The sequence below is a fragment of the Cydia strobilella genome, chromosome Z (genome assembly GCF_947568885.1).
Source record: "Cydia strobilella chromosome Z, ilCydStro3.1, whole genome shotgun sequence".
Classification (NCBI taxonomy): Eukaryota; Metazoa; Arthropoda; class Insecta; order Lepidoptera; family Tortricidae; genus Cydia; species Cydia strobilella.
Genome location: NC_086068.1, coordinates 48,599,883 through 48,614,781, shown reverse-complemented (window position 1 = coordinate 48,614,781; position 14,899 = coordinate 48,599,883). Strand labels below are relative to the sequence as shown.

General features: G+C 36.4%; 1 protein-coding gene across 12 annotated transcripts in view; it reads left to right on the top strand.

Annotated features, from left to right (window-relative positions):
• The window catches only part of LOC134753862 (serine/threonine-protein kinase mig-15), a 44,003-nt gene that overhangs the window by 16,032 nt on the left and 13,072 nt on the right, over nucleotides 1–14,899 (top strand). For 11 of the 12 annotated variants that reach the window (XM_063689817.1, XM_063689815.1, XM_063689818.1 and 8 more), the window contains exons 11-13: nucleotides 7,782–7,802; nucleotides 8,218–8,314; nucleotides 9,607–9,736. In XM_063689817.1, the coding sequence (XP_063545887.1) occupies nucleotides 7,782–7,802; nucleotides 8,218–8,314; nucleotides 9,607–9,736 (248 nt within the window). The remainder of the gene's footprint in view (nucleotides 1–7,781; nucleotides 7,803–8,217; nucleotides 8,315–9,606; nucleotides 9,737–14,899) is intronic. The other variant, XM_063689809.1, reaches the window with a different exon arrangement.

Here is a 14,899-nt window from a genome sequence, read left to right as displayed (position 1 = left end):
CTCCGTGATCGTTAGTGCTAGAAAGCTGCTATTTGGCATGGATGGAATCAATAAATCCAACAAAGTCGTACAATACAATCTAAAAAAAGGTTTTTTTTAGGTACCTCCCCTACACGTAAAGTGCGGGTGGATTATTTTTTTTTTCGCTTTAACCCTACAGTGTGGGGTATTGTAAGGGGGGGTGTCACTACGCAGTTTAGGTACATTTGGCCGGCGCGCCTCCCGGGCAGGCGTATGGCAGTCGGCTGCCGCTTGGCTCGCACGATAGTCGTGTCACGTGGCGCTCGCGCAAAATTGAAAATACACAATGGCTTCGAAACCTAAATCTCGATCTAATCCGTATAAAAGATATTGTTCTGTTTACGGATGTCTGAATAAACGGAAGAACAAAGAAGCAGTAATAACATTTTTTTTTTAATTCCGGACGATATTGAAACGTAAATCATACTATCTCCGGATAAAAATTTTATGTTTACAGAATCAACGTTTGTAATTCCTACGTTTTTATCTTAAAAATAATAAAGCAGTAGGTATAGGTACAAAAACTTGTCAAGTGACAACCCCGTGCCGACACTCACAGCTCGGTCATAAAACTGCGGCGCGCAAAGAAGATTCACGATTTGTGCGCAGTTATAAGTTTCAATTTTGCTTGCAGGCGGCGAGTAATAAGTATAATTTTATACCTAAATCTGACTTTTGTGAAGGAGTTAATTTTTTGTACGGTAGTACTATTAGTTATTCTGTGGTATTGTTAGATAGGTTTTTTAAAACTATTAGGGGTCTTCAACAAACACCTTTTGATAAATTAAATATTTTCGGAAATAATCTTTTCCAAAGAAAGAAAAATATTGTGTCCTCCTTCCCCTCTAACTTTTGAACCATGGGTCAAAAAATATAAAAAAAATTGAGCTTAGCCCCTCGCTTTTTCACTAGTGACATGGATCGATATCGATACGTCCGTGCATTACATTACAGGTAATTCACAAATGTATAGAGCCATCCATTTCTGACGTCACGTAGACGTGACATAGTAGTTTGACGGACAGTAAGTCTTAAGAAAGACATTAAATGAAAACTGTAGCGAACATGATCAGTATAGCCGTTTTTGAGTTATCGCATAGTCTCCCCTTCATAGTAAAAAGACGTACAGCCACAGTTACACGTTATTACGACATTAAATGGGTTTTTTTAAGTTATATGGCATTATTTATGTAAATAAAGTAAAATTTATGATAAAATATGTTTATTTTACTCATTCATTTGTTATTTACATTTAATTTTTCTAAAACAGTTTCGTTGGCTGAATGAGTAACTTGACTATTCTCAGTTTTAGAACGAAAAAGTAACAAATTAAAAAGTAAGAGCTAATCCCGCTGATTTTCATACTTTAATTAAGAAATCCTTTTAAAATTGCTGCAGTCTCCTAAAATATATATGTGTTTTTTCATAAATATTGCAATTTAATATTTTTCGCTATGTATGGATTATTATGACGAGTCATGCAATGTCTTAAAAGTTCTATTAAAAAAATCATAGTCATATGTCTATTACTTTAATTAAGTACTGATTATGATTATGGATGATAGGCACTAAGCATCATTTCATCCCTTTTTTAACAATCTTGTATACCAAAAGCTCCAATTTAGCCTATTGTGTCGGAAGGGTAACTACAGAACCCTACATTGAGCATTGCCCGACATGCTCTTGGCCGGTTTTACAGTTATTAGTTAATGTGTGTTATTAAACACACAGAAATATTTTCATTCACTCATTCATTGCATTGGTGCCAGCTCTTGTGAATCGACGTGTACTGCGAGTATCACCGACGACACGCCAATGTGATATTCGGCATTCTTAAAAAATTAAAAAAAATATTACTGATAATCAAAATAGAGAATGTCACACCTTTATTTACTGTTTCTGTCAAAAAAACTAGATCAACGAGTCCCGTAATTTTGTATTACGTCCTATTCTACCCCCAACCCGAATATCATTCGTAGAGCTCGCAGGCTGTATTTCATTTTAATATATCCTCAGGGCAATGAACGAATCCCAGCAGATTTTTTGAAAACCCAAGTTTTTAAAGCTAAGTCAAACAACGTAAAGTAACGTACGCACCTGCGCTCTAGAAGTAGTGTCCGAGGAGCTCTTGCTAACAGTATATTATTATTGCATTGTCATCACATCACATCACATCCAAGTATCAAGCCAATCCAACCTGAGAGAGGGTGACAACTGATTTGTATGATTTGCTTGCAATATACCTGGCTACAAATTAAACATCAACTATATATCAATTTTGTAATTCGTTAAACTGTCGTAGTTGCTTCTAGATTAATATTATTGTTTTTTAATCATTACTCGTCATCAATTTTAGCAATCATTGTATTGCAGCGATGGATTATATATAGACATCACTCTCCATAAAAAAATGCCTTCCAAAATAACCCCAGACACACTGACAGCTATACCAATAAATTATGTCTATGTCTATCAGTTTTCTATTCATATGTTTAGTTCAAAAAAGGTTAATATATCCAGCTATTTATTATATCCAATAAACAATTTCCCGCTAAGTTTTTGGCAAAAATTTCATTTTCGGTAAAAGCTTTTATCGCTGACTGTACTTTTTTTCCACAGGCAACTAATACTCATCGAGACAATTCTAAAAACCCCAAACAATATTAGGTTGCGTTGTTTTATCACAGATTTCCTATGACCACCTCCTGTCTTCATCATCAGATCAGCTCGATGGTACCATACTATTGCTTTGTCACCCAACTTACATGCGTATGCAAATTTTCAGCTTCATCAGAAACCGGGAAGATGGTTAAATTAATTACTTTAGATTCCATTACATAGTTACATGAGTTCCTATGACCACCTCCTGTTTTCATCATCAGATCAGCTCGATGGTACCATAATATTGCATTGTCACCCGACTTACATTTGTATGCAAATTTTCAGCTTCATCGGAAACCAAGAAGATGGTTCAATTAGTTACCTTAGATTCCATTACATAGTTACATCAGGTCGACCTAATAAAAGCCTGTTAAAAAAGTTGTAATTGGTCAATATAGTTTTGATTGGCTGTAATAAAATTCTATGTGTCAAACCAAACCTCTTGCGCGGCGTTGCAATGTTTTGGCGTTGTCAAACCTTACAAGGATGGTACTAACAGAGGGAACCAATTCATATAATTATTATTTTGATGCGTATTTATTGTTAAGATTACGCATGTCTAAACTTTATATGTTATATCGATACATTCAAAAGTTGAAATATAATATTAATATGTAGTATGTATTTGAAACAGTGTCAGTACATACAGACTTTTATAAAATGCCAGTAGTCAACGTTTTTAAATTTTCTATTAGAATGGTATACAAAATCGTCACTTTAATCCGCGGCACCAGGTATAGATTACTTGTGACAAATAAGAAGATTCATTACAGTATTGACACTATATTAGTAAATATATATTTACATTATTTACAGGGTTATAGCTAACAGCACTTCGTAATATAATAAATAAACCAGGAAGTTTACCGGTATGAAATCTGCACCATACTTAATATTTTACTTCAAAACAAATAATCGAAGTTGCTTGCAGCTTTAAAATAAAATCAATAGCCAACTTACTCATAGATATGTTGCATAACTCTATCCCTATTCTGCCACCCCGTATCAAAAAGGCATGATTCATTATGAAACTAGTATAGACTATAGAGTTACGACTAAGATTTGGTTTAGCGTATTAGTCTACAACAGTCTGTTAATTTAAATAATTATTTATCAAGTTCAGGAATTACACTTACACAAACCAATTAATCCCATCCGTTTTCTTGTGTTTTATTGAATAGGTTTAATGTTGACATGAATCGCGAATATATAACATGTTATATTTTTACCATAGCAGGGAATATTAGAATGCTGAAAATCATATTTTGTAAGTGTAAATATGCGTAACAAATTAATTAATAGTAGTTTATGCAACAGATTCTCGCTAACGCTCGTTTCATAAAACCACACTTGTGTTTTAAGGCCTCTCATTATGTATCAGTTGCATACACTACTTTATCTACACACATATCATAAGTACTCTAAGATGGGTTCAGAAGCCGTAGGGAAATGACCTGTATTGCTACTATTGCTACCTGTAAAATATCTATAGGCTATAGATATTAAAATAATGCAATAAAAAATAAATTTATTTATTTAATCTTCTTACGAATTATGTTGTGATTATGTGGCGCTATGCCGTCTTTAATGTAACATACGAGCACAAATGTTGTATCTCACTGAATTAATTTACTTTATATATATTAATACAGCCCGGCAACTTGAACATGTCATGCTCGCTTAAAAATCTTTGCTTACGGTGGCGTCGTTGATCGGGTCGCCACTTTCCCGAATGACGGTTGAGGGAGACGATGGCTAAGATACGCGTCATACTCGTGAACGGGTGCTGTTTGTGGAGACCGGTCTGTTTAACTTTACACGGGCATCATTTTACCTATGTAACTTTACTTTTGAGTGGCATTAACGTGAGGCACTTCATTCGGTTCTTGTCTGTTTGTCTGATTTAATATCTTGTCTTTTTATTAATTATATAACAATTCAAGTCTTGGAGACCCTTTACATCTCTGGATAATTTGATGATCTTTTTTGTTATTATATACCTACATTTTATCTCTCACACCTAGAGACTTTTACATCTCTGAACAATTTTAGTACTTCTGTTGTTTGTATATTTTTTATTAGTTTTTTTTGTGTAATTTGACATTTATATTTATGTAATTGTTTTTTGTAATTTTGGGTTAATTTTATTGTTTGTAACAATTGACATGTAAAAGTGCCCCTGTGGCCTATTTGCTGAATAAATGTTTGATGTAATCTTTATTGCACAAAAGAAAAACTTATCGTACAAAAGGTGGACTACTCGAACAAATTTGCACAAATACAGGAACAAACTACTCATATTTTCAACTAAAATTTTAATTACAAACAACTTTTAACAATTCTACTTTCGTAACAGCCAAAAACCAACAAAACAAAGAAATGACAACAGTAATGGCGGCAAATCGATCCTCCGTCGAGACGATTTTTTTTTTTTTTAATTATAGACAAACTAATTAAGTCCCTATTCTCATGTCACTCGAGATCAAATGTTGTGCGGTTTATATTCAAAAAACATACTCAATTAACGTTTCGTATCGATAACTGTTTTAATATCTATGGATACTACAATAGAGACCCACTTGAGTTCCGACAGCTGTTCCAACTTTAAACTAATAACCTTACAAAAATCTATAATGTAATAACATTAAAGTACAGACTTTACCTACTACCACATATAAGAAAGTTCTCATAGTAAAATTGGTTGTAATAATGCTGGTCATTTTCCTACGGTTTCAGAACGCATTTTAGAGCACTAATGTTATATGTGCCATTTTCAACCAAAAGGGTACTTATTGTCGCTTGTCAGTAAGGCGCTATTTCCATATAGCTTCAATTAGAAATCAACCTTATCGACTAGCGACAATGTGGTACCTTTTGGTTGAAAACGTCACTAATAATTCGATCACAATTTTTTTTTTTATTTGGCTATTTTTATTATATGGTGTTGCAGCACCATCTTACCGCACAAGAAGGCATTTTATGTGGCTTTCTGAATTAATAATTTTATTTCAGCACAGTAGCCGTGGGGTCATTTATGAGCTCAAGTCAGTCTTCTATAATTATAGGGTATACTAGTCAAATCAGTTTCTTTTTTCGACCTGTCAAAACGATTTTGCTACTATGGAATTTATATGAAACACTAGCATGTGACGTCACAATCAAATTACCTACATACCTACACACCTTAGTTTTATACGGGTGTTAAAATTGAAATTGTGTCTAAAAATAACTGCTGTCTACGTTTCTCTATTAATCTTCTGGTGCTTTATTTCATGCATGGTGTAAAATAACTATTTCACCTCACTCGCTCGGAAAACCTCAGTTTACAGCGCGATATCTGCGTACAAGTCTATTTTATCCGCTAGCGTGCAAAAGTCGTTTGAATTTCGAACACGATGAATATGTGTGCTTTTCTCTTGTGTATTTTGTTTAGATTTGAGTGTGTTATGTCTTAAATTTGATATGTTAAATAGAGGGTAAAATTAAATATGATTATTATATATATATCTTGCATCTCGCATTTTCCTAGCTGTAGTGAGGTGAGGTGAAAAGTTGTGTGTTCCGCACGGCTGCAAAATTATTTGGCGTCGTGTCTTGAAAGCCTCGCTACTCTCAGGAATCTATCTTTGGACCATTCGCTTCGCTCATGCTTCTATCTTAGATTCCTTCGCTCGCTCAGCTTTCAATTTCAAAACTCACGCCAAATAACCACTTTGCAGCCTTGCATAACAAATAACTATTTCATATCTCCTATTCGGAAAGTTCGCCATTCATAGGCTGATAGCCGAGTGGAAAATTGCAGTTCCCACCCTAGGGTGGAAAGTATTTTTTTTTAATGTACATTCGAGCAACGGCTAACAGCCATGCCATATTATTCAGTTAAAAGCACTCATATTAGCTTCTGCATTTTAAGACTAAGTATTATCGAAATTAAATGTCAATTGCATTGGATTATATGAAAAAATTATACTACATACTTGTATTTAATATTTAAATGTATGAAATAAACATAAATAAAATTGAAATTGTGTCTAAAAATAACTGCTGTCTACGTTTCTCTATTAATCTTCTGGTGCTTTATTTCATGCATGGTGTAAAATAACTATTTCACCTCACTCGCTCGGAAAACCTCAGTTTACAGCGCGATATCTGCGTACAAGTCTATTTTATCCGCTATTTCATATCTCCTATTCGGAAAGTTCGCCATTCATAGGCTGATAGCCGAGTGGAAAATTGCAGTTCCCACCCTAGGGTGGAAAGTATTTTTTTTTAATGTACATTCGAGCAACGGCTAACAGCCATGCCATATTATTCAGTTAAAAGCACTCATATTAGCTTCTGCATTTTAAGACTAAGTATTATCGAAATTAAATGTCAATTGCATTGGATTATATGAAAAAATTATACTACATACTTGTATTTAATATTTAAATGTATGAAATAAACATAAATATAAATGACTATGAATGTTTAAAATATTATCATTACATTCCTTCATTTATTCAGTATCGGTATAAGTCACCATCTCACCCTCGAATTATTGGCGCTCTCTCTTCGTTCGAGCGCCAAAATATCTTGGGTGATATGGTTCACTTTCCACCCTTGGTTAACAATCTACTATATTTTAAATACAGTCAAATACCCTATCCAGCTGTCTAGTTCGTTGTTGTATTGTTGTAAACCGAATTACATTTAATCTGCCATAAATAACTGTACACTACAAATGTCATAAGCTCATAAGATTCTGCTACTAAGTACTAGATGATTCTCTTCCTAAGTAGCCAATTTTTGAGTAACCCTGTAGCCAAATACAGGATAATTTCGTGTAGTACAGTCAAGTGTAAAAATATGGGTGCATACAGCTTACTCAAAAATATGTCCCATACTCCTATAGTTATTCGCTGGCATAAGAGCTATGGAACATATTTTGAGTATGATGAGTGCACCCATATTTATACACTTGACTGTACAATATTTACACAGATAGTTGTTGTATAATATGCAAGGACTTCAAAGAGCAACTTTTTATTTGCTTTTTGTTTTTTATTTCATGTCACGCTGTATACTTTGTTTGCACCCGATTTATACTTCAACTGCAGCTTCCACCACGAAAGCCGGAGGTGGGTCCCAATTTTTATTTGCATTTTATTTACTTTAACATGGCTTTAGCACGATAGCGCCGTGACAGTACCTGGCTTCTTACTAATTTGTACAGCTAGACAAAGACGGATAGTCATCGCGCGCGGATACTGTCTCGGTGCACTCGTGCTAAGGTTACAGACCAGTAGTGATTGGCTGCCCTTGATAAAAATGTTTGAACTTATCTTTTTGAACTTGGAAAATTTGTACTGTCGCATTTTATTGCGTGTTATTTTAGTATTGATGCACTTTTTGCATTATGAATAGAGCATATAATAAAATGTTGGCTCGCATTACTCTATTAACAAATTGTTATCGAGGGTAACAGTATATTTATCTGTTTCTGTATAAATACGTAATAAAGAAATAATATTGTAAATGTATGTATATTTGAAGGACTTGGATAAACTTGCTGCTCAGCTGAACGAGTTGGGCGTTGTGTCGGGCAGCGAGCCGCCGAACCGGCCGCCGCGAGCACCCACTAACGGACAGGGTTTGTCTTTTTATTATTGTATTGTGGTTTAAGTGTAGTTTTGTGCTTGTAACAGTAGAGTAGTCAGGTAAGGCGGTCTTCTCATTAGCATACCCCGAATTTTTGGGGGCAGGAATGATTTCGTGTGTTTATGTAACTTTGTTTGTTGTAAAATAGTTACCAAACTATGAATCATCCTGTCCAGGCCGGTTTCGGCCTCGGCGACTGGGTTTTTCTGGTTAGTGAGAGCGACGATCGTGAGCTCTCAGGTGTCAGGTTAAAATAGGTAGCAAGCTCCAAACAGGCTTAGAAATGTTCAAATAGTTTCTTTTTAGGGTTCCGTACCCAAAGGGTAAAAACGGAACCCTGTTACTAAGACTCCGCTGTCCGTCTGTCTGTCTGTCACCAGGCTGTATCTCATGAACCGTGATAGCTAGACAGTGGAAATTTTCACAGATGATGTATTACTGTTGCCGCTATAACAACAAATACTAAAAAGTACGGAACCCTCGGTGCGCGAGTCTTTACCTAATTTTTAGCTAGTGTAAAACATTCCTGCCTCCAAAAATCCGGGGTATGCTCATTAGATGAGAATCTGCACGCCGCCCCGGTGTGCAAGCGGGACATTGCTATATACGTGCATAGCGCTGTCTCGCACACCGGTTATAGTACCATAAATGTTAAAGTTAAATCTAGCAGTGAAATAGTAACGTTAGGCCGAGCACATGATTGACGCGACAGTATCTGGCCGCGAGATAAACTACCCGTCTTTTGCTAACTGTATGAATGAAAGGGGGACGGGTAGTCTACGTCGCGGCGAGATACTCTCGCGCCAATCATGTGCTAGCCCGGCTGAAGTAAGAACAATGCAAACATTACTTACTTTAGTTATCATCTACAACACTTAGAATTTTTGCTTGTCAATCTTTTTACATATTTACTTGACTCTGTATTGGCATATATCACTATTCAGATTTACTACCACAATTTTTAGTATTCATTCCCGAGTGTAGAAGAAAATTACGAGAATACCATAGAAGGCACGTAATTTATGAATTGAACACGAAAAATGAAAATATCAAGTGAAAAGATGTGGTCATAAATTATAAATGAGTACGACGAATTGAGAACCTCCTCCTTTTATTGATGTCGGCTAAAAATAAACTGCATAGCGACAAGTAATAAAAATAAATCGGTAAACGCAAATAGGGCTCAGGAAAAAAGTTAATCGTACGATTATTTTGTGTAATTCCGTTAAAATGCTAACTGCGGTTTTTTATTTAAATACATATTTCAAAATATTTGATTGACAGGTCCACCGGTCGAAAGGAATGTCCCAGAACCAACGTTTGATGACTCAGACAGCGATTCTGACCCTGAAGAAAGTGGTGGTCGAGTACGCAATGACGGCACTCTTCTTGCCAGTGATCCACCGAAACCGCTGTGAGTATGCGTTTTATGTTTTTTAGAAAAACACCCGGACCCCGACATTCACACGTATACAGCGGCCTTAGCACGAGTCCGCTGCGACAATATCTCTTGCGCGAAATTAACTACCCTTCGTTTTCTTACTGTATTATTAAGAAATGTACGGATAATTTAGATCGCGCGCGACTCGCGCTGTCTCGGTGCACGCTTGCTATTGCTATTGTAAAAGCCACAAACCACGTATTTTTCTAAAGACGTAGCATTGTCGCGCTACCCACTCTGCCACGCTACGCTATCGCCTAGCTTTACTCGATTTTCGAGTTACGCCTACATTGATTACTTTAGTCGGCGGACCGGCCTTTGTCTAGAAACTCCGGTAGCTCGAAGAAGTTTTTGCTATGAAAAATGCATTATTGTTGTGTCAAATTATGTGGGAAGAACACTAAGAACTCTGGTATACAAAAAAATGGCATTTAATTTCACAGGTAAGCCGATTTTTAGATCTGGATTTACAATATTTTAATTTAAGCGTCTCATTAAATGAGGCAGCGCTTGGAACAGTTGGAACTCGATGACGTCTTTAAGGAATAGTACATTACTGCAGGCGTCGGGAAAGAAGGGCTGGCCGGCTGAGTAGGTATAGAACAAATTTCTCCTTCGACTTTGACGGCAACAAGTTATTAATTGCTAATTCTGCCTCTGCCCTCAATTGCCACGGAGTACAATTAATTTCTTCGTCGCTATTATTATCAGAACTCACATTGAAATTTTATTAATAAATATCAATCACAAATATAAAATCCAGCTACTCGACAAAAGTTTTTTAATTTTCCCTCCAATCCCTACATAATGTTTTTTTTATTACGAAAGTCGTGCGTATTTGGCGTGTGTAGTGTTCGACTAGACCTTATTAGGGTTATTATACACAACCTAATATAGTTGGTCAAACCAAATTGTCAGTAAATAAGAATTTAAAAAAAAATACTATACTCATCCTTTTCTTTTGGGTGGTAGTACTAGTGTAGTCTTAGATAGTATGATTCTCTCTGTCTGAAATGTTTGAAATGTGACCAACTATAAATGCAGAGGATTTTAAATATTGTCTATGGTCTCTGGTGACTTAGGCCCCATACGCACGAGCATTCGCCAATCAGCGAAATCGACTCCACACTCGCGTTCGCGGCTTCGCGCCGCGTAGTATGGAGCGGACTGTACAGATTAGTATACTTAATATCAGTTCGTGTGTAATAGGCGTTAACGCGGATATTTTTGGTCCCATGACCATTCAGCCACTAGAAAAAAATTAAAAAATATAATTCAGCTGTTTAGCCTGTTCATGAACACAGACGCCATGTTTACATTAAAATTAAAAAAAAATACTTCCCGGCCTAGGCCTTCAATTTCGTATGAAATTCCTTTACAGTTCTCTCGAGTTGCTCCGCCCGAAACGTGATACTTTTAAGCCTGTTTTGACGCACATAAGGACGATATTTTATTGCATGTTTGAGAAATAGTACATTATTGTCGAGGTTCGGAAGTAGCTACTTGCTGGCTGAGGATTCGTTTTAAACGGACGACCTTGGGAGTCCGTTTAATTGAATCCGAAGCCAGCAAGTAGCCTTCCAGCCGAGTCATATATAGTGCTTTTCTCAAAAATGGCGCAATAAATACAAATATAATAGAAATATTTTACAGAAGCAACGTTCTTATGTACCTAGTCGGCTCATAAGTTCTGTCACTGGCCTTTAAAATTTAAATTTGGAACTCCTAAAACAAAAACCGTTCTGCATTTGAATTTCGAATCTTTATTAAATATTTGAGTAGTATAATTTTGCAATTTTCTGTTTTCTTCAACATAGAGTGGACGCTTAAAGATAGCCGTACCGCAATAATTGCACTATATCGTTGTGGTCACTCGCCGACTAAAATTCTTAAGCTACTTGAAAATTTAAAATTCTCTCTAAGATTTGTGTATCGTACCATAGAAAGATACAGTGAGGTCTCTAGTTTAAATGACAAGAAAAGAAGCGGTCGTCCGCGTACAGCTAGGACTCCAGCGGTTGTACAAGCAATTAGGGCACGCATTGCCAGAAATCCCGCTAGGAAACAAAAAGTTATGGCCCTCCAGATGGGTTTGAGCAAAAACACGGTGAAAAGAGTGCTTAATCAAGACCTGAGACTTCGTGCTTATAAACGAAAAACTGGCCATCTTCTCAATGGTCGGCTTAAAGCTTTAAGGCTTAAAAGATCTAAAGCTTTATTGAAGAAGTACGCTAAAAATAAGCACCGTTGTATACTGTTTTCGGACGAGAAAATTTTTGACATAGAAGAAAACTGTAATAAACAAAATGATAGTGTACGCTCGCAATAGTAAAGAAGCGTCTAATAGCATTCCCCGTATTCAAAGAGGTCATCACCCTTCATCTGTGATGGTTTGGCTGGGAGTTTCTTATGCGGGCGTCACTAGTATGCATTTTTGTGAGAAAGGAGTAAAAACTAGTGCCAAAGTGTACCAAGACACGGTGTTGACTAATATTGTGAAACCACTATCCCATACGATGTTTCTAAACCAGCATTGGGTTTTCCAGCAGGACTCTGCTTCAGCCCATAAGGCAAAGTCTACACAAGCCTGGCTCGCCTCCAATAAAATCGACTTTATACGGCATGAAGATTGGCCCTCCTCTAGCCCAGATCTTAATCCTTTAGACTATAAAATATGGCAGTATTTAGAGGAAAAGGTGTGCTCAAAACCTCATGCAAATCTAGACTCGCTGAAAAAATCTCTTGCTACGGCAGTGGCCAATATCGACATGAAAGTGGTGCGTGAATCCATTGACGACTGGCCACGAAGACTTCAAGCCTGTGTAGATAATTATGGCGGTCATTTTGAATAAATGTTATACATTTAGATTCTCTAGTTTATAAGCTTTCAAACGCTGTACAAATTATACGGAATAAACTTAAACTTTTGATTTTATTTGATACTATGTATATGACAGAACTTATGAGCCGACTAGGTATATATTTTCACAGAAAAAAGTAAAAAGATTTGCTTTGCCGCCTTTTTATTTTTTTAATTAAAAATAGAAGTGTATTTTTCTGCTGAAAATACGCCAACCCATTTGAGACACCTAAATAGTCGCGGTACCAACATTATAATAATAAGTACTGATCATCTGTTTGGCTGTTAAATGGGCCTATGCCTTCATTAGATATGGCCACTTCAACTTTTAAAAAGTTTGGAACTCGACAAATAATGGAATTTGTATGCAACATTGCAGTCCCAAAATCGAGACTGCAATGTTTTTAACTTTTTAATTTTTTTGACTGACCATAAACTACGCACTTCGCGACCAACTTTTTAACCGGCAACGTCGACTTTGCCGTCCATTTTTGAGAAAAGTCTATTTCTATCGCGCTGCAACCGTGTAGCTCCTTTCTTGTCTTTCATTACGTGATATTCCTAAGCGCAAACTAGTGATGTCCATATAATGTGATTGTGTACAGTCGCCATCAGATATATCGGAGCGGCCGAGGTGCTCAAAAATATCTGAACACGCACCTAGCGCCTTGACAATAGAGGCGTGTTCAGATATTTGTGAGCACCTTGGCCGCTCCGATATATCTGATGGCGACTGTACTATTGATAAGGTAATTCAATTCAAATTGCATTTGCGAAAAATTTACAATAAAACAAATAATATGAGAATTACACTTACGGTTAGGTACCAATTTTCCCTTGAACTTAAACAATAAATTGGCATAAGGGGATATTACTGCAATGTTGTGCCACCAGAGTGCAGCACTAGCCTTTTTAGTAAACCATAGAGTAACTTATACATACTTTACCTTTTAACAGGTTTTTGACAAGTTTTCAGAGATAATAAAATATGACGTTGATGCATCAAGGCGGTTTGTTTACAGAGGACCTACCGGGAAACGCGAATCTGAAATTTCTCTATCTGCCTCTTTATCACTCGAATATGCAAGTGATAGAGATGTTAGATAACGAAATTTCGATTTTCTTATTCTGCGATAGACCCTCAGATTGTGGTAGTGGCGCCACGTACGCAGAGTTTCGCGTAATATTCCCTATTCAGGACTACATATTACTTTTAGCGATGATAAAAACATTGCTAAAATTAATCACAAGACCAATTTTATACAAAAGCTCACGGTTGCAATTTAAGATGCATTATTTTGATTCAATTTTGAGTGAGAATAGCGAGCGCCGCCTTTTTAATGTTCAATTTTTAGCGTTCCGTACCCAAAGGGTAAAAACGGGACCCTATTACTAAGACTCCGCTGTCCGTCTGTCACCAGGCTGTATCTCATGAACCGTGATAGCTAGACAGTTGAAATTTTCACAGATGGTGTATTTTTGGTGCCGCTATAACAAGAAATACTAAAAACAGAATAAAATGAATATTTAAGGGGGGCTCCCATACAACAAACGTGATTTTTTTGCCGTTTTTTGCGTAATGGTACGGAACCCTTCGTGCGCGAGTCCGACTCGCACTTGGCCGGTTTTTTCAGTTTGACAGCCAACATGGCAATGATAGTTCTATTTAGCCCAATAATTTAAACCTCATTTAGTTAAAGATTGTGTTAAATAATGTTTCATTTACATAATGACAAATAAATATTTGTTATAAATCATGTAATAACTCTAAATAGAATTATACAACATAAAGTGTAAAATAAATAAGTAAGTCACCCTGTATAAAAAAAATATTCGAATTCGCAAAAACGAATCAACATAGCATTCAAAATATGCTTGCATAATATTACATTATTGACCGTGTAATACGGAATATTACGCGAAACTCTGCGTAGGTGGCGCCTCTACCACAATCTGAGGGTCTATCGCGAAACAAGAAAATCTAAATTTCGTTATCTAACAACTCTGTCACATATGTTCGAGCGATAAAGCGGCAGATAGCGAAATCTCTGAAAACTTGTCAAAAACCTGTTAAAGGTACAGTATGTATTAGTTACTCTATGGTTTACTAAAAAGGCTAGTGCTGCACTCTGGTGGCAGAACATTGCAGTAATATCCCCTATTATTGAACGCGTCACATCACTAGCGACCGCCAGATATTTTTGTCTGACGCCCACGTGTCTTTGAACGGACCAATCACGGCACGGAACTCGCTCACCTCGTCACCCGCACCTCTG